The 22,061-nt window shown below is 42.6% G+C and overlaps 1 protein-coding gene across 3 annotated transcripts in view; it reads left to right on the top strand.

Moving 5' to 3' along the window:
• cfap61 (cilia and flagella associated protein 61) overlaps positions 1-22,061 on the top strand; it is a 148,706-nt gene that overhangs the window by 102,754 nt on the left and 23,891 nt on the right. For all 3 annotated transcript variants that reach the window (XM_007255444.3, XM_007255445.4, XM_022684655.2), the window contains exons 16-17: positions 10,769-10,903; positions 17,836-17,963. In XM_007255444.3, the coding sequence (XP_007255506.3) occupies positions 10,769-10,903; positions 17,836-17,963 (263 nt within the window). The remainder of the gene's footprint in view (positions 1-10,768; positions 10,904-17,835; positions 17,964-22,061) is intronic.

The following is a 22,061-nucleotide window of genomic DNA, read 5'->3' as shown; positions in this document are numbered from 1 at the left end:
GCTAGATCGAAGGACAGGTAGCTAGAACTCCAGTACTGTGAGTGTATGGAGCAGCTATGGGATAAATCAGCGTTAGGTCAAAAGTTTGGACACCACGGCCCCCCCCCAGTACTGTGTGTAATGGAGCCATGGGTCAAAAGTTTGGACACCCCGGCCCCCCAGTACTGTGTGTAATGGAGCCACGGGTCAAAAGTTTGGACACCCCCGAACGGCCAGAGCAACCTAGCGTGCATAGCTGATTGATGTATTTGCACGTTGCGTAGCAACGTGCAAACACCATTTAATCTAATTTATGCATATAAATCACCTAGCAACCACCTAGAAACACCATAGCAACCACCACAGATACCATAGCAACACCTTAGCAACCGCCTAGCAACACCTTAGCAACCACCTAGCAACACCTTAGCAACCTCCCCGGATACCATAGCAACACCTTAGCAACCGCCTAGCAACACCCTAGCAACCACCTAGCAACCACCTAGCAACACCTTAGCAACCACCCCGGATACCATAGCAACACCTTAGCAACTGCCTAGCAACCACCTAGCAACACCTTAGCAACACCTTAGCAACCGCCTAGCAACACCTTAGCAACCACCTAGCAACACCTTAGCAACCACCCCGGATACCATAGCAACACCTTAGCAACCGCCTAGCAACACCCTAGCAACCACCTAGCAACCACCTAGCAACACCTTAGCAACCACCCCGGATACCATAGCAACACCTTAGCAACCGCCTAGCAACACCTTAGCAACCACCTAGCAACCACCTAGCAACACCTTAGCAACCACCCCGGATACCATAGCAACACCTTAGCAACCGCCTAGCAACACCTTAGCAACCACCTAGCAACCACCTAGCAACACCTTAGCAACCACCCCGGATACCATAGCAACACCTTAGCAACCACCCCGGATACCATAGCAACACCTTAGCAACCGCCTAGCAACACCTTAGCAACCACATAGCAACCACCTAGCAACACCTTAGCAACCACCCCGGATACCATAGCAACACCTTAGCAACCACCCCGGATACCATAGCAACACCTTAGCAACCGCCTAGCAACACCTTAGCAACCACCTAGCAACCACCTAGCAACACCTTAGCAACCACCCCGGATACCATAGCAACACCTTAGCAACCGCCTAGCAACACCCTAGCAACCACCTAGCAACCACCTAGCAACACCTTAGCAACCACCCCGGATACCATAGCAACACCTTAGCAACCGCCTAGCAACACCCTAGCAACCACCTAGCAACCACCTAGCAACACCTTAGCAACCACCCCGGATACCATAGCAACAACTTAGCAACCGCCTAGCAACACCTTAGCAACCACCTAGCAACCACCTAGCAACACCTTAGCAACCACCGCGGATACCATAGCAACACCTTAGCAACCGCCTAGCAACACCTTAGCAACCACCCTGGATACCATAGCAACACCTTAGCAACCGCCTAGCAACACCCTAGCAACCACCTAGCAACCATCTAGCAACACCTTAGCAACCACCCCGGATACCATAGCAACACCTTAGCAACTGCCTAGCAACACCTTAGCAACCGCCTAGCAACCACCTAGCAACCACCTAGCAACACCTTAGCAACCACCCCGGATACCATAGCAACACCTTAGCAACCACCTAGCAACACCTTAGCAACCGCCTAGCAACACCCTAGCAACCACCTAGCAACCACCTAGCAACACCTTAGCAACCACCCCGGATACCATACCAACACCTTAGCAACCGCCTAGCAACACCCTAGCAACCACCTAGCAACACTTTAGCAACCACCCCAGATACCATAGCAACACCTTAGCAACCGCCTAGCAACACCCTAGCAACCACCTAGCAACCACCTAGCAACACCTTAGCAACCACCCCGGATACCATAGCAACACCTTAGCAACCGCTTAGCAACACCCTAGCAACCACCTAGCAACCACCTAGCAACACCTTAGCAACCACCCCGGATACCATAGCAACACCTTAGCAACCACCTAGCAACACCTTAGCAACCGCCTAGCAACACCTTAGCAACCACCTAGCAACACCTTAGCAACCATCCCGGATACCATAGCAACACCTTAGCAACCGCCTAGCAACACGCTAGCAACCACCTAGCAACCACCTAGCAACACCTTAGCAACCACCCCGGATACCATAGCAACACCTTAGCAACCGCCTAGCAACACCTTAGCAACCACCTAGCAACACCTTAGCAGATACCAGCCAGCACTGCAATCACACTCGCAGTTTCTGCAGGAACTGCAATCTAGTTATTATTATTATTCCACCTGTTTTTTGTCCGGTTAACTAGTGCCGCAGTTTTCGAAATATCGACTTCGTTCAAAAGAGAAAACGTGCGTCCATATCGGGAATGGTGGGCTTGTATACAGCTTTCCGATCGGACTTACGTTTTTCGTAAAAACTTCGTAAGTACGCGTTTTTTTGCCCATAGAAAATGAATGGGCAGAACTTTGCACGTCCGTGGACGTCGCAATTTTTGAAATACTAAGATGAAACCAATTGAGGACCTGTAGAACTTATTGAGCTCTTTCCGAAAATATCCGTTACGAAAAGTTACGACGTACGGATTTCGTACGAATGTCGTACGAAGTGGCCCCATTGGAATGAATGGGGCCAATCGGAGGACGGCAGCTAGATCGAAGGACAGGTAGCTAGAACTCCAGTACTGTGAGTGTATGGAGCAGCTATGGGATAAAACAGCATTAGGTCAAAAGTTTGGACACCCCGGCCCCCCAGTACTGTGTGTAATGGAGCCACGGGTCAAAAGTTTGGACACCCCGGCCCCCCAGTACTGTGTGTAATGGAGCCACGGGTCAAAAGTTTGGACACCCCCGAACGGCCAGAGCAACCTAGCGTGCATAGCTGATTGATGTATTTGCACGTTGCGTAGCAACGTGCAAACACCATTTAATCAAATTTATGCATATACATCACCTAGCAACCACCTAGAAACACCATAGCAACCACCCTGGATACCATAGCAACACCTTAGCAACCGCCTAGCAACACCATAGCAACCACCTAGCAACCATCTAGCAACACCTTAGCAACCACCCCAGATACCATAGCAACACCTTAGCAACCGCCTAGCAACACCCTAGCAACCACCTAGCAACCACCTAGCAACACCTTAGCAACCACCCCGGATACCATAGCAACACCTTAGCAACCGCCTAGCAACACCCTAGCAACCACCTAGCAACACCTTAGCAACCACCCCGGATACCATAGCAACACCTTAGCAACCGCCTAGCAACACCCTAGCAACCACCTAGCAACCACCTAGCAACACCTTAGCAACCACCCCGGATACCATAGCAACACCTTAGCAACCGCCTAGCAACACCCTAGCAACCACCTAGCAACCACCTAGCAACACCTTAGCAACCACCCCGGATACCATAGCAACACCTTAGCAACCGCCTAGCAACACCCTAGCAACCACCTAGCAACCACCTAGCAACACCTTAGCAACCACCCCGGATACCATAGCAACACCTTAGCAACCGCCTAGCAACACCCTAGCAACCACCTAGCAACACCTTAGCAACCACCCTGGATACCATAGCAACACCTTAGCAACCGCCTAGCAACACCCTAGCAACCACCTAGCAACCACCTAGCAACACCTTAGCAACCACCCCGGATACCATAGCAACACCTTAGCAACCGCCTAGCAACACCCTAGCAACCACCTAGCAACCACCTAGCAACACCTTAGCAACCACCCCGGATACCATAGCAACACCTTAGCAACCGCCTAGCAACACCCTAGCAACCACCTAGCAACACCTTAGCAACCACCCCGGATACCATAGCAACACCTTAGCAACCGCCTAGCAACAACTTAGCAACCACCTAGCAACCACCTAGCAACACCTTAGCAACCACCCCGGATACCATAGCAACACCTTAGCAACCGCCTAGCAACACCTTAGCAACCACCTAGCAACCAGCTAGCAACACCTTAGCAACCACCCCGGATACCATAGCAACACCTTAGCAACCGCCTAGCAACACCTTAGCAACCACCTAGCAACACCTTAGCAACCACCCCAGATACCATAGCAACACCTTAGCAACCGCCTAGCAACACCTTAGCAACCACCTAGCAACCACTTAGCAACACCTTAGCAACCACCCCGGATACCATAGCCACACCTTAGCAACCACTTAGCAACACCTTAGCAACACCACAGCAGATACCAGCCAGCACTGCAATCACACTCGCAGTTTCTGTAGGAACTGCAATCTAGTTATTATTATTATTCCACCTGTTTTTTGTCCGGTTAACTAGTGCCGCAGTTTTCGAAATATCGACTTCGTCCAAAAGAGAAAACGTGCGTCCTTATCGGGAATGGTGGGCTTGTATACAGCTTTCCGATCGGACTTACGTTTTTCGTAAAAACTTCGTAAGTACGCGTTTTTTTGCCCATTGAAAATGAATGGCCAGAACTTTGCATGCCCGTGGACGTCGCAACTTTTGAAATACGAAGATGAAACCAATTGAGGACCTGTAGAACTTATTGAGCTCTTTCCGAAAATATGCGTTACGAAAAGTTACGACGTACGGATTTCGTACGATTGTCGTACGAAGTGGCCCCATTGGAATGAATGGGGCCAATCGGAGGACGGCTGCTAGATCGAAGGACAGGTAGCTAGAACTCCAGTACTGTGAGTGTATGGAGCAGCTATGGGATAAAACAGCATTAGGTCAAAAGTTTGGACACCCCGGCCCCCCAGTACTGTGTGTAATGGAGCCACGGGTCAAAAGTTTGGACACCCCGGCCCCCCCAGTACTGTGTGTAATGGAGCCACGGGTCAAAAGTTTGGACACCCCCGAACGGCCAAAGCAACCTAGCGTGCATAGCTGATTGATGTATTTGCACGTTGCGTAGCAACGTGCAAACACCATTTAATCTAATTTATGCATATACATCACCTAGCAACCACCTAGCAACACCTTAGCAACCACCTAGCAACACCTTAGCAACCACCCAGGATACCATAGCAACACCTTAGCAACCGCCTAGCAACACCTTAGCAACCACCTAGCAAACACCTAGCAACACCTTAGCAACCACCCTGGATACCATAGCAACACCTTAGCAACCGCCTAGCAACACCTTAGCAACCACCTAGCAACACCTTAGCAACCACCCCGGATACCATAGCAACACCTTAGCAACCGCCTAGCAACACCTTAGCAACCACCTAGCAACCACCTAGCAACACCTTAGCAACCACCCCGGATACCATAGCAACACCTTAGCAACCACCTAGCAACACCCTAGCAACCACCTAGCAACCACCTAGCAACACCTTAGCAACCACCCCGGATACCATAGCAACACCTTAGCAACCGCCTAGCAACACCCTAGCAACCACCTAGCAACCACCTAGCAACACCTTAGCAACCACCCCGGATACCATAGCAACACCTTAGCAACCGCCTAGCAACACCTTAGCAACCACCTAGCAACCACCTAGCAACACCCTAGCAACCACCCCGGATACCATAGCAACACCTTAGCAACCGCCTAGCAACACCTTAGCAACCACCTAGCAACCACCTAGCAACACCTTAGCAACCACCCCGGATACCATAGCAACACCTTAGCAACCGCCTAGCAACACCTTAGCAACCACCTAGCAACCAACTAGCAACACCTTAGCAACCACCCCGAATACCATAGCAACACCTTAGCAACCGCCTAGCAACACCCTAGCAACCACCTAGCAACCACCTAGCAACACCTTAGCAACCACCCCGGATACCATAGCAACACCTTAGCAACCGCCTAGCAACACCCTAGCAACCACCTAGCAACCACCTAGCAACACCTTAGCAACCACCCCGGATACCATAGCAACACCTTAGCAACCGCCTAGCAACACCCTAGCAACCACCTAGCAACACCTTAGCAACCACCCCGGATACCATAGCAACACCTTAGCAACCGCCTAGCAACACCCTAGCAACCACCTAGCAACACCTTAGCAACCACCCCGGATACCATAGCAACACCTTAGCAACCGCCTAGCAACACCTTAGCAACCACCTAGCAACACCTTAGCAACCACCCCGGATACCATAGCAACACCTTAGCAACCGCCTAGCAACACCTTAGCAACCACCTAGCAACACCTTAGCAACCACCCCGGATACCATAGCAACACCTTAGCAACCGCCTAGCAACACCCTAGCAACCACCTAGCAACCACCTAGCAACACCTTAGCAACCACCCCGGATACCATAGCAACACCCTAGCAACCACCTAGCAACACCTTAGCAACCACCCCGGATACCATAGCAACACCTTAGCAACCGCCTAGCAACACCTTAGCAACCACCTAGCAACCAGCTAGCAACACCTTAGCAACCACCCCGGATACCATAGCAACACCTTAGCAACCGCCTAGCAACACCTTAGCAACCACCCCAGATACCATAGCAACACCTTAGCAACCGCCTAGCAACACCTTAGCAACCACCTAGCAACCACTTAGCAACACCTTAGCAACCACCCCGGATACCATAGCCACACCTTAGCAACCACTTAGCAACACCTTAGCAACACCACAGCAGATACCAGCCAGCACTGCAATCACACTCGCAGTTTCTGTAGGAACTGCAATCTAGTTCCACCTGTTTTTTGTCCGGTTAACTAGTGCCGCAGTTTTCGAAATATCGACTTCGTTCAAAAGAGAAAACGTGCGTCCATATCGGGAATGGTGGGCTTGTATACAGCTTTCCGATCGGACTTACGTTTTTCGTAAAAACTTCGTAAGTACGCGTTTTTTTGCCCATTGAAAATGAATGGGCAGAACTTTGCACGCCCGTGGACGTCGCAATTTTTGAAATACGAAGATGAAACCAATTGAGGACCTGTAGAACTTATTGAGCTCTTTCCGAAAATATGCGTTACGAAAAGTTACGACGTACGGATTTCGTACGAATGTCGTACGAAGTGGCCCCATTGGAATGAATGGGGCCAATCGGAGGACGGCAGCTAGATCGAAGGACAGGTAGCTAGAACTCCAGTACTGTGTGTAATGGAGCAGCTATGGGATAAATCAGCGTTAGGTCAAAAGTTTGGACACCCCGGCCCCCCAGTACTGTGTGTAATGGAGCCATGGGTCAAAAGTTTGGACACCCCGGCCCCCCAGTACTGTGTGTACTGGAGCCACGGGTCAAAAGTTTGGACACCCCCGAACGGCCAGAGCAACCTAGCGTGCATAGCTGATTGATGTATTTGCACGTTGCGTAGCAACGTGCAAACACCATTTAATCTAATTTATGCATATAAATCACCTAGCAACCACCTAGAAACACCATAGCAACCACCACAGATACCATAGCAACACCTTAGCAACCGCCTAACAACACCTTAGCAACCACCTAGCAACCACCTAGCAACACCTTAGCAACCTCCCCGGATACCATAGCAACACTTTAGCAACCGCCTAGCAACACCTTAGCAACCGCATAGCAACCGCCTAACAACACCTTAGCAACCGCCTAGCAACCACCTAGCAACACCTTAGCAACCACCCCGGATACCATAGCAACACCTTAGCAACCGCCTAGCAACACCTTAGCAACCACCTAGCAACACCTTAGCAACCACCCCGGATACCATAGCAACACCTTAGCAACCGCCTAGCAACACCCTAGCAACCACCTAGCAACCACCTAGCAACACCTTAGCAACCACCCCGGATACCATAGCAACACCTTAGCAACCGCCTAGCAACACCTTAGCAACCACCTAGCAACCACCTAGCAACACCTTAGCAACCACCCTGGATACCATAGCAACACCTTAGCAACCGCCTAGCAACACCCTAGCAACCACCTAGCAACCACCTAGCAACCACCTAGCAACACCTTAGCAACCACCCCGGATACCATAGCAACACCTTAGCAACCGCCTAGCAACACCCTAGCAACCACCTAGCAACCACCTAGCAACACCTTAGCAACCACCCCGGATACCATAGCAACACCTTAGCAACCGCCTAGCAACACTCTAGCAACCACCTAGCAACCACCTAGCAACACCTTAGCAACCACCCCGGATACCATAGCAACACCTTAGCAACCGCCTAGCAACACCTTAGCAACCACCTAGCAACCACTTAGCAACACCTTAGCAACCACCCCGGATACCATAGCAACACCTTAGCAACCGCCTAGCAACACCCTAGCAACCACCTAGCAACACCTTAGCAACCACCCCGGATACCATAGCAACACCTTAGCAACCGCCTAGCAACACCCTAGCAACCGCCTAGCAACACCCTAGCAACCACCTAGCAACACCTTAGCAACCACCCCGGATACCATAGCAACACCTTAGCAACCGCCTAGCAACACCTTAGCAACCACCTAGCAACACCTTAGCAACCACCCCGGATACCATAGCAACACCTTAGCAACCGCCTAGCAACACCTTAGCAACCACCTAGCAACACCTTAGCAACCACCCCGGATACCATAGCAACACCTTAGCAACCGCCTAGCAACACCCTAGCAACCACCTAGCAACCACCTAGCAACACCTTAGCAACCACCCCGGATACCATAGCAACACCTTAGCAACCGCCTAGCAACACCTTAGCAACCACCTAGCAACCACCTAGCAACACCTTAGCAACCACCCCGGATACCATAGCAACACCTTAGCAACCGCCTAGCAACACCTTAGCAACCACCTAGCAACCACCTAGCAACACCTTAGCAACCACCCTGGATACCATAGCAACACCTTAGCAACCGCCTAGCAACACCTTAGCAACCACCTAGCAACACCTTAGCAACCACCCCAGATACCATAGCAACACCTTAGCAACCGCCTAGCAACACCTTAGCAACCACCTAGCAACACCTTAGCAACCACCCCAGATACCATAGCAACACCTTAGCAACTGCCTAGCAACACCTTAGCAACCACCTAGCAACCACCTAGCAACACCTTAGCAACCACCCCGCATACCATAGCAACACCTTAGCAACCGCCTAGCAACACCTTAGCAACCACCTAGCAACCACCTAGCAACACCTTAGCAACCACCCCGCATACCATAGCAACACCTTAGCAACCGCCTAGCAACACCCTAGCAACCACCTAGCAACCACCTAGCAACACCTTAGCAACCACCCCGCATACCATAGCAACACCTTAGCAACCGCCTAGCAACCACCTAGCAACCACCTAGCAACACCTTAGCAACCACCCCGGATACCATAGCAACACCTTAGCAACCGCCTAGCAACACCCTAGCAACCACCTAGCAACCACCTAGCAACACCTTAGCAACCACCCCGGATACCATAGCAACACCTTAGCAACACCATAGCAGATACCAGCCAGCACTGCAATCACACTCGCAGTTTCTGTAGGAACTGCAATCTAGTTATTATTATTTTTTCCCTTTTTCTTGGGTTTACCTGCTTTGAGATCTGCTGCTCTGCACTTGGTTCCTACAACCTTCTGGGCTGGAGAGCTACTGCTCCCCAACCCATTACACAGATTGGATCGAGCTGGCAGAATGACTTACTGCAACAGTGGAAAATCATGTCAGCCAAGAACAGAAAGCTGAGGATGCAGTGAGCACAGGCTTACCAACACTTTTAATGACTGAAGACATGTAGCCTGATCCGGTCAATCTGATCCATTCAATTTCTACTGAGGCACACAGATAGTAGGGTCAGAATTTGACAAATCCCAAGACTCAACCTGGTTTCTGTCCACAGTCCAGGCTGGCGAAGATGGTATAATGGTGCAGGGAATGTTATGTTGCTGACCATGTGCATCCCTTCATGACCTATATTTCTCAATTTTTTAGCGGCTTTTTCCAGCTTGATTATAGAAAATCGTATAGAATCTTTACCTCTAAGAACTGATAGTGAACTGCTCATGAGTGTATGTATGTACACACACACACACAAACATCTCCCTCTGTTTATTATCTCTCTCTCTCTCTCTCTCTCTCTCTCTCTCTCTATTGCTATGATCTGCTCTGCTGGCCTTCTCTCTTTTCTGCTAATTACCTCAGACAAACATGAGCCAGATTGAGGGATGTGTAAATAGAATTAATGGAGAACTAACAGGTGGGGTTTCATCGTGAAGCGAGAGTGCCAAGCACTAACAATAATGCAGCATTCAGCACAGTCTTGTATAAAGGGTTTTTTTTATATACACTGTCTTGTAGGAGTGGAAACCTCTGGCCTCACAAATATTTAAATGTATTACTATTCTTAAGGGAACAGTTTAACACATCACAAAGTCTCAGATTTCACAAAAACTCAGATACAATTCAAATGAACAGGTGTGACTGGAGGGACTTGTTCCACAAAAATTTACACACAATTAATACACAATGAACTTAATTTACAGACTCATTTTAAAAACATATTTTATCTTGGCATATTGATTAAATGTTAAAAATTACTGGCAAGGTGTCAATAATTACTGATAATGTCTTAAGTGTATCCACATGATAAACATAATTAAATGGAAAGTTTACAGTTTTTATAGAACAATGTTGCAATCGGCTAATTTGTTTGTTATATATATATAAAAAAAACATATCTAACAGACCTAAAATAACTGTCTCATAAAAATCATCAGTATTTAATGAACATAATTTGAGTTTGACAGTTTTTAAAAATCTGGCACTAGAGTGCATTTGACAGTGACAATGCTTTTTTATTGCAGGAAAACAATGCCTTTGTCAGCTACTTGACAGCAGCACTAAAGTGCATGGTGCCAGTGCAGCCCCGCCGTCAAATTATTTACCCCCTAGAGGAGTTGGGCATTAATGCCCCATCTACACTGATCACCAAGCAGCAGGTCAGTTTCCACTTTTTATACCAGTATATGGCCAGTTTTTCAGCTCTGATCGTGGTACGGTGGTTTGAAAAAGTTTGGGCACCCCTAATAATTTTCATGATATTCCTTTATAAATCATTGTTTTTTCAGTGAAATTAAGTGTATAGGATTTACAGATAGTGTGCAATAATTTTTTAAACAAAATTAGGCAGGTGCATAAATTCATAGAACTGTGCAATATATTGGTATTTTATCGTATCGTGATACATTTTCTTATTGTATCGACAATATGCTTTAATAGGAACGTCAAGGATATCGTCAGTGCTTAAAGAACAAAATCTGAATAAAAATTACTCTACTATACATGCTATATATATATAGTTTTTGATTAGCAGTTATATGAACCTGTCACTGCTGATGAATTTTGTCTGTGTGTCAAAATATTGCAATAAATTGTGTTATATATCAAATTATATTTCTCATATAATATTTTTACTATATTAACCAGCACTGTTAGTGCATGATTAAATACCCCACAGGTGGGGACAATATACTGTTTATATAGATTACAGAGTTATATCGTATCCATCGAAATAAAGAAATATATTGTGATATTAATTTTGGCCATACCATCCAGCCCTACCACTACAGTAAATACAAACCTTACTGACTACTGTTCACATGCATTTTGGGACAAGCTGTGTTCAAAGCAAGTGTGCTGATGTGGTAGAGTAATAGTACTGGATTTTACACAAATGTTGTTACAAAAATGTGGCAAATATGCTTATGTATTGTTACACAGTTCTTAGCTCCACCAAAGTATCATAGTATAAGAGCAGCTTTCCAGCCTATTTATTACAAGTTATATTTATTACAAGTAAGTATAGCATCAAAAGGATTTTACAACTGTTATTTAAAGATTAAATTGCTTTAAAATGTTTAAACAAAAAGTGTCCACTTATTTTAATTAATTATATACTATTTGTATGCTTATTCATTAAGACATATGTTATAGATTTGCACAAAGTAAAAAGGCAGTCTCTATAAATTATAGTACCAGTTATACACAACATGTTAAGCTTAATAAACAGCCTGTGCTCTAATAAGCTTGGAAGACACTTTGCAGAAAGCAGTGGTTTGTGTGTTGCTGATACTGGTATTTTGTCATCTGCTCCACTGGTTGCATGCAGATTATATGGTTACACACTCCAGTGGGTCTGTGCTGTGTAAGCTGCCACAGCAGCAGCTCCACTCTTTCAGCTCATGAGGCCAGTGGAGCTTCTCTGCACCGTGATTGAATTTTAATACACACAGAAACAATCTCACCTCAATTATTTTTGTTTTATTAGATAGATCTGAAAGTACAGCTCATGGCAGCACTTCTACTTCTAAGTGCTGCTTGATGGAACTAACCTACACAGTGCCTTCTGGGTTTATAGCATATTGTAGTTGTCATATTAAAACCTCATAAGTCTTAGTTTCAGGCTTTTTTCTTTTCTTTGTTTTACCTCATTTTATACTGCCAGCTTTTACACTGTGTGTATAGTGAACAATGGAAGTAATACAAAATCAAGACAAACGTGTTACATTAAAAGTAACAGTCACAAATTTATATTTTTACATTATATTTTTTCATCATCATTATTTTTATTTGGATTATTTAGTAAACAGATTCTTCGAAATGGGCACCTCTTGCTTACATGCCAGCTTTGCTCGTCTTGTCTGTATCTCAGTAAGCTTTATGGGTTTCAGTTAACAGTTGTGCTGAACTTATTCATTACTTGAATTTCTTGCTCTATTACTGTGTTTGAGAGCATCAGTTGTAAAGTTGTAAAGAAGAGGTAGAGTTGGTATACAGTGAATAGACCTATTTGAGTAATGTTCTAATCCATAATATGGAAATACTCAATAAAGTAAAGAAAAAATAATTAAGAAATGAAGGTCAGTCAATCTGAAAAATATCAAGAACTTTGAAAAAGGGTCTTCGATTGCAGTCGCAAAGACCATCAAACATTGAAACAGATTAAACTGGCTCTCATCAGGACCACCCCAGCAAAACAAGGCCAAGAGTTATCTCTGTTTTACAGGATGAGTTCCCCAGCCTTAGAAACTGAGATAACATTCACATTTCAGTGTTCCTTAGAAGCAGTCCTTTAAAATTACAATATAAACAGAGAGGTCTCTCTTAAGAATCCTCTTAATATAAAAAAATTGTCTATATCGCCAAAAAAATAGATGCATCAACCTTTATTTATTCAATTGAAAACCTCAAAAAAACATAACAGTAATAGTACTATAATAATAGTAATTGTTTTTATTTTAAAAGTACTTTTCATAAATGTAGTAGTTCCAAATGCTTTATATTCTTGTTGTAAAATTCAGTAACTGATAAAAAAAAAAGTTCTATTTTTATTGTAATGCTAAATTTGGAAAGACGTATTTTTAATAGTCATTTTCAGTTGGAAGATCTAACCTGTCAACATTAATCCGCCGTTTTTTTCATTCCAGCCAAGCAGAAGCTCATGTGATCAGTTGTTTAAACAAGTGGAATAAAGTTTTCTCTGATTGTTTAGAATGAAAACCTGCAGCTCCAATGACCTAATATGGTCAGGTTTTGATACCTATGGTCTAAGGTAAAACTAAAGCAAGATTTACCTTAAATACAGTAGCAATACTGCAGCATGTGTCGCTAGAGGGCGCTGTTTCGCAATTTCATTTTCTTCTCATTTTAACACGCACACACAGTCCTCACTGGTACAATTAAGACATGTTGAAAACAAATGTAATGTGCACTATCAGACAGTCACTAATTGTTCACTACTGTTCTTTACTGGGATTTTAGGGGGGTCTTGTTTTTATGATTGTACCAAACAGCACAAAGTAGGCTGTCTTAGTTCTAACTGTAGCCGTTTTACCTGAGGGTTATTTAACAGGGCAGGTTAATGGAGCAGATGGCCTCAGCGACAGATGGGATGGGAAATGTTTACCGCTGGTGTTCAACAGGTAAAGCTGTGTTCTTATCCAGCTCCGCATCAGGCCAGCAGCTGCCCCACCTGCCCGTGTTTACCTGCCTGACCAGATACTTGACCTAAAGCAGCAGGCTGACTTTCAAGAGTAAAGCTTACGTGCAGTCCAGCACCAAACAGCTAACAGCTTCTTATCAGGAGCATCTGAAACACCTTAATTAGCTGTAGGGCTGCGGTGGCACTGCTTCTAAAGGCAAACATCTTTTTCAATAAGCATTTTACTTGGAAATAAGAGGATGTTAATGAAAGTATCATGATTGTTTTTTAATGGGAGGATTCAGTTCCAAACACAGAACCTAAGGGGTGGGTTAGGACCCTGTGTCTTACCCCTGCATATGTGTGTATATATGCGTGTGTGTGTGTGTGTATCTGTCCCATGCTCAGTGCATTAGCAGGTACAAACAACCTGCCACTGCTCTCCCACACTCCATCTCCATTAGAAAGCTCCATTTGGTAGCACAGCAACCGTGGTGTCCAGGCAGCAGCAGAGATAAGAGCACGTCTAGTGGCTTAGCATGAGGCAGTGTGCAGTAAAGCCCTATGTCCAGCACACGCGGATTAATCAGGTTTAAAACACCTGTTCACTTTCTTTGTCAATAGCAGATCGTGTTACGCTGGGCCATTGTGTTCCACAGAGCTTCTGCATGTCCATGAGGAGCCGAGAGGCAGAGGCTGCACCTGCTCTGAGATTTACCTGCAGGCAGAACACAAGTAATAAGAAGCTGATTTAAAAGCTTTCTCACTGCTACTGATTTAAAGAAGTTCATGTTTGATGTGTATCAGTATCAGTTGACATAATAAAATATGATTTAAAAAAGTATATTATTCAAATGTGTCACTCGGCTGTGCATAAATGTATAACTATAAAAATAAACTGTGTTAAATTAGCACAGTAAATCAGGGTACTTTGGTAAGAACTGTGTTGACGTAGATCGACTGACATATAAATAGATATATATACTTTGTTGATTCCCAAGAGGAAATTTACAGAGCTAAAGGTTACAGTGTGAAATGAAGGTACCAAGGATTGTTTTTAATAGATTTTCAGGGTGATCTCACTGATAAAGCACCAACAATGTTGGTAAATATCACATATACAGCTCCAGAGACCACTTCAGTTTCTGAATGAGTTTCTCTGATTTTGCTCTTTATAGGTATATTTATAGGTTTGAGTAAAATGAACATTCTTGTTTTATTCTATAAACTACGGACAACATTTCTCCCAAATTCCAAATACAAATATTCTTATTTAGAGCATTAATTTGCAGAAAATGAGAAATGGTTGAAATAACAAAAAAGATGCAGAGCTTTCCGAGCTCAAATAATGCAAAGAAAACAAGTTCATATTCATAAAGTTTTAAGAGTTCAGAAATCAGTATTTGGTGGAATAACCCTGGATTTTAATTACAGTTTTCATGCATCTTGGCATGTTCTCCTTCAACAGTCTTACACACTGCTTTTGGATAACTTTCAAGCAGTTCAGTTTGGTTTGATGGCTTGTGATCATCCATCTTCATCTTTATTATATTCCAGAGGAATATACGAATAAACAAAACGGCTCATACAGTATAGCAGAGTACAGACAATAGTAAGCTTCGGGGCTTACACGCTCCAAGACTGCTACATAGTTCAGTTGTCAATTAGCATTGAGCCGCTAGCTGCATTCTGGTGCTCTGAGGTTAATAATTAAGGACTCCAGTAAATGTTGAGACTACATTGTTGCAGGTACCGACACTAAATCTCAAAATATATTACTATCTAACTAACATTTACCAAGAAATAAAACACTAGCTTTAAATTAAGAGGAAAGCTGGTACAATTTTATTGAAGATTAAGGCACACACTTGCATCTTACAGCCAAGCATGTCTGCTCTCCTCAGCTGCCCCGAGCCAAGGCACACACACACTCTTAAATACGCTGTGTCCTTTCATTATAATACAAGGTCATTTAAAACATCTATGAGAAACTAGGGTACTCCATACATCCATTAATCTGATTAATTCATCTTAGAAAACAGTTACCAGTTAGAAATTTGCCATTTTGACTAATCTGCCATTTTGGGCTTCATAATAAAAGCCAGGTCATTAAAGATGTATAGTATCTCATTGGTAAGTATTTAAAGCAGGGCTGGTATATTTTATTATATCAGAGCAACATATTTCAGCTATTAATGTAAAAAAAATGCTTACAGTGTTTTTAAAACATAAATTAGTAGCATAAAATTCTTTATTCTTTATTCTTTAAGGTCCATAAAGGTGCATCAAACTATAAAAAAATTGTAAGAGATATTGGGCCCCATTAGACTACCCTGCACCAGGCACATTGCAATGCTCATTGCTATGTTAATACATCCCGTCATGGATGTTAAGATATCAATGTACCAAATTCAGAGCGCACCTGGCTTTTAAAGAGAATGGCAAGTGACACGCAGATTGGTTTATTTGATGTTACGCTCAAAACACACCCAAGATTAATTAAGAGAATTAGTAGAGAATTAAAAGTATTTAGCATTCAGGCAGTTATTATCTATTGCTAGCAGTTTTTTAAAAGTACCTAGCCCTTTTTAAAAAAAACATTAAAAGAAAGAGAAAACTGCGGCTTGTGGTGCAGTGATGCCAAACAAAAAAAGTTGTTGCTGGTTGACTCTGTAGAGTGTGTTAAAATAACAGATTGTGCTGATGAGGACGCCCACCCCCCAGTTTAACAGCAATTTCCTGGACAGCTATTTTTGCTAGTCTGCCCTTGTTAACTTTTTTTTTTTCTTGACAATCACTTATTTAATGTTTTCACACAACTAATGAATGAGTGCACTGAGAAATCAGAACATGGCACTTCAAACCACTTGTTGTCAGGCAAGCTAGCTAGTTGTGAAACACCTTGAAATGTCCAAACACAAATGATTATATGCACAAAAGCTGAAAAGGCAGGCACGCCTAGTTTTGATTTCGGAGTAAACCAGCTTTTTTGCATCTGTCCCCGAATTCTCCCTGTCTTTAGGCTCCACAGGTCACTGCAATTAGGTCTGTTTAAGGGCCATCAAAGCCGAGCCATTGATTATGGTATTTAACGCCGCAACAAGAGGGTCAAATAGTGATGAGTGCGCAATCAGTTATGTTCCTTTATTTTGTGATGATAAATTGCATAGTCTCCATGCTCTCTCTCTTAGAACTCCTCTCTTTTTCTTCTTCTTTTTTTACTCATGTTCAATCAGACAAGGTGTACTGTGGAACCAATCCATGAAATTATTCATGCTCAAGGACCAACTACAGCTTGAGCTTAGAGAGGGGAGTGATTGGGAGTGTGTGGCAGCTGTAGGGGGGTTGAATTGATTTGAATTCTTCTGGCATATTCCCCTCATTAAATGTCCTTTAAAAACCTGTACACTTCTTTCAGGTGGAAAAAAAGAGCAGGGACATTTCGGAAAGCAGTCAATATTCAGCAACAGGAGAGGCCTATCAAATTCTGCTCCATTTTTATTATGCAGTGGGTAGATACACTCTTAGTTAGCGCTCACTACAGGCCTGTGGAGCATTAGGAGATTTCAATATGGCACATTAGGTACAGTGCAGCTGCATTTTTTTCAAGCGCAGAGTGGTGCTTACTTTTGGTGGTTAAGTGCTTTGTGAAATGCACTGTATAGTCCTGTCCATTCCATTAGACTATTGTCATTGGAGGTTGGTGAGGGAGTACTCTTACAAATGGAGCAGCGTATGTGCAGGTAATCAGTATAGCTTTTAGGAATGTAGTAATTGCTGTTAGCTGGACTTTGTTGCTTATAACAGACAAATGAACGAGTGAATGATGGTCCAGTGCAGCTAAAAATGAAGGCCTCACTCTGCATATGTGCTTTTAATGAGACTTCATACAACCAGGCCATTTCAAATATGGCTTTTAGTTTTTTTTTTAACCTTCTTATTTTCTGGCAGGTTCCCTATGCCCTAAACCACATTAACAGAAAGCTCACATTGGAACCCAAGGTTACCGTCAATACCAGGATTGTGGTGGTAGGAGCTTCTGACACTGGCATAGCCTTCTTGGAATCTCTTGTATTTTGGTAAGTAGGGATGTCTTGATTATTTGACTATTTTATAGAATTAAAAAAGAGTTGAAAAACTACCAATGATTTTTTTTCCAGTTACATCACTGGAAATGTAATGTCTGGTTAATGTGCTTGGGTGGATTTATTGAGTGCCAGTGGAACAATTAATGTCAAATTGTACTAAACATATTTATCACGAGTGGATTAATGTCTTTTTATATACACTGATATATTATTTTGTATCAATCCTCATGTTCATACTAGCAAACCTGTGCTTTCACTTTTCCTCACTGGGTTCATTCATGTCACTGCACTGCTGCTTTTTAAAGCTAAAAAAATGGAAAAACATCATTCTGTATGTATTGAAGCATGTTTAGCATCTCAGTCCCCAAGATTTAGCTAATTTCTTCATTGTTTTTACAGCATCCCATAGCCGAAACATTATATACTATAGGCTTTTTACAGTTAATAGACATAAGATATAATAGTTGCATTCTGAATTATTAGCGCCACTTACATGGCAGATAGGGAAGGAAGTAAAACTCATAAAACATGTTTTGGTTTCAAGCTGCTTACCTGCGACTGAATTTGAGTTGCCTGTTTAATTTGTACTGTTGTAAGTGGACTAAATTCTGCCTTTGCTAGATTTGATTGATGAGATTAGCAGATACCTAATTCTTTATTTTTAATAATATTTAAGAAAAATGGACAGTTCAGACTTCAGATTTCAGAAGCAAGATTAAATAACGAATATATAAGACTTTTGCCTGTTTTACATTAGAATCAAATGTTATTATATGACACTATTAGTTTGGCACTAACAAATTCCATAGAAACACTAGTGGAAATTAGTTCTATCTTCAAGTTCTAAGTACATGAAAGAACACGTTTCATAGTCCATTTTATGGCAGATATACTAGCCCAAATTGCACTTTTGAATTTTTTATGTTTTCAAGTTTATGCTCTTTGTTTGTCTCAGCTCCCATTTTAATGACACTGGTATTCTTTATACTGAATTACGTAATGTAAAACTGTATGATAATTTAAAACAAACTTTATAGGGGACTGTCAATGAAGAAACATCCCTTCAACTGGCTTTAAAAGAATATTTGCTCTATCTGATTTAATTTAGAAAATAACTCATAGATGACTTTGTTACTATTATAATAAACACTTATAGCTGTATTGTCTCTATTGGTAAATTGAGGACTGAGCAGATGTCCTCCTTCAATCAAAACTAAAAATTATAATGGGGACCATAAGAGCATTCATGATTTTCATCAGACACAACAGCAAGGTTTTTTTGTTTTTAGTGAGTGGGGGAAAACAGCACAGCACATCATCTTTGGGGTGATTATAATTAGTGGGAGTGACTCTGGGGATTAGGGAGAAACAGTGATTGCTTGAAATATGAGCTTAGGGGCTTATACGCTAATACTCAACTCAACATGCTTTCTCCAACCAAGGCAATTAGTGCCTCTGCTACACCTCAGGACTGACTTGTGTATGTACTTCAAAGCCTGTGAGTGCATGTTCAAAAAGACCATTTACAGTAACCTCAAATCAGTGTTTTTCTTTACCTTTCTAGCATTCTGAAAGGTTGACTTTGACAATGACATTTCTTTAGGCTGATTATTTGTCTCTATTTTAGGGCGAGTGGTTAAGATGCTTCATATTTGCACACAGCCTCGCCTCTCTAAACGTTCGACCAAACAAAAGGTGCATTTTAGGACTGTTCTCATTTTCCCAAATGCAGATAACTGCCTGGCAACCAGGGGTCAGCTTTTGTGTATGTCTGTGCCTGTGTGGGTGTGTATTTAGTCTCTTGTATGGACCAAATCCCTGCAGTATAATGATAACATGAACACTGTAGCTATGGGGAGATGAGCCTTTGTACCAAAAATGCAGCTTTTATTAGAGAAAGTATCGTAAAATGTTGATGTGTTTGCTTGTAACTAGAATGGAAAATGTGATATATTGCTGAAGTCTGTTAATAATTACCTAAAACACTGGGTTATATAGTATGAGATTCAGAATACTGTCATTGTGCTCATGCATACAGGTGTTAGAATGAGATAGATGTAATAGAATGTCCTTTTAATATGTTTTTTTTTATTTTGTTTTATGCAACATTCTGCAACAAACACTCTTTAAAAGTTTTTTTTTTTTAGTCATGCAGTAAAAGAAATCTCTTTTCAATAAAATTGGGTTTGTTATAGAGATATGTAAATATAAAGATGCTTCATATTGGTAAAGAACATTTACATCAAGTTAGTGTAGTTAAGAAAGTTGGATATTTTTACATTATAAATTGGGTTCTGGTATCCTTGGTGATCAGGCAGAGCATGTGTAAAACTCTTGACACTGAAAACCTAGTCCTATTTCTGAAAGCACTTATGTACAACCCCAATTCCAAAAAGCAGGACAATGAATAAAATGTAAATACATGTAAAAACAGAACGCAACAATTAAATATACCCATATTTGATTTAAATAAGGACATATAATGCATATCAGATTTTGAAAATTACATATTTTACCATTTCTTGAAAAATATTTTAGAATTAGATGGCAGAAGCGAGTAGACCAATTGTTGAAGTTATATAAGAGGAATATTGATCCGTTCTTGCCTGCAGGATTCAAGCTGCTTAACAGTCCTGCATCTTCTTTGCAAGATTTTTGGTTTCATGACACACCAAATGTTTTCTGTCTAGACTTGAGGCAGGCCAGTTGGCTGCAGTATGTGGTTTGGCATTGTCTTGCTGAAATATGGAAGACCTTACCAGAAATAGATCTGGATGGGAACATTGACTGAACCTTGTTCAAAAACCTTTAACCTTAAACCTTAAACTTTATACTGCTTGGCATTGATTGTGCATTTCCAGTTGAGCGAGCTGCCCACGCCATAGGGACAAATACCAGCAGAGAAGCAGGCTTTGAACTGTGTGCTGATGAAAATTAGCTAAATGGCCCTCAACCCCTTGAAACCAGAATTTCAATTTATCTGACCACAAAACCATTGGAAAAAAAGAAGAGTGTGGCATTTTTGGATGGTATTCACATATGTCTTCTTCTTTGCATGATACAGCTTTAACTTGAATTTGTGAATTGCACCTCAAACTGGGTTCACAGACGTTTAATTCTGAAAGTAATTCTGAAAGCAGTGATTTCCAGTACAGAATCATGCTTGTTTTTAATGTGTTTAAATACCTGAGGACCTGAAGATCACCAGCATCTATTATTGACTGTAAGCCTTGTCCCTTGCACAAAAGGGTTTCTCCAGATTTTTAGGCCATTTTCACACCAGCACTGTTTGGTCCAGTTAAAATAGACTCTGGGTCGTTGGTACCCTTAGAGCAGTTCGATTGAGCAGGTGTGAAAACAGTAATCGCACTCGGGTCCACTCAGATATAAGATATACGTGCTGGAACACAGAATCTTCTCGCTATATTTACTTTCGTACTCATGCGCCAGACAGCTCTGACCAATCAGAGGATAGAATGTGCTTGCGTGGTTTATTAGTGCGCGTTTTAGTGAGTTAAGGTTTATGCCTGTGTGAAACCAAACCATACAGAGATAGAAAACGCTCCAACTAAACAAACTCGTCAACTGATCTGGAGCATAGAAACGGACTACAGGTGTGAAAAAGCCCTTAGCCCTGCAGATATCTGAATTTTTTTATGTGTCTTATGTGACACTCGGCCTGTTTAAAATACTCTTTTTAGTTGCAAGTTTCTTCTCCAGCTGTGTTTTTTTGGTACCAATACTTTTTTTAGCCTTTTGTTGCCACTCTCCTAACTTTTTGAGATATGTAGCTGCCATCAAGTTCTAAATTTGTGAATCTTTTTCATGAACTTGTAAAAACAATATGGGTCTATGCAAATCATTGCATTGTTTAATTTAAATTTACTAACATTTTACACAGCACCCCTACTTTTTTTGAATTGGGATTTTAAAATCAGAGCCGAGTTAAAAATATTCTTGACTTACTAATTTGCATTATTTGTGTAGTATTTAGTGACAGAATTCAGTAAAAGATTGAAAAGGTTTTCTGTACTAAATACAGGGAAAAATGTTAAACCTATTGTCCAGGCTAATCAGTACTACTATGAT

Source organism: Astyanax mexicanus, chromosome 1, assembly GCF_023375975.1.
Source record: "Astyanax mexicanus isolate ESR-SI-001 chromosome 1, AstMex3_surface, whole genome shotgun sequence".
Lineage (NCBI taxonomy): Eukaryota > Metazoa > Chordata > Actinopteri > Characiformes > Acestrorhamphidae > Astyanax > Astyanax mexicanus.
This window is presented reverse-complemented; position numbering and strand designations above follow the sequence as displayed.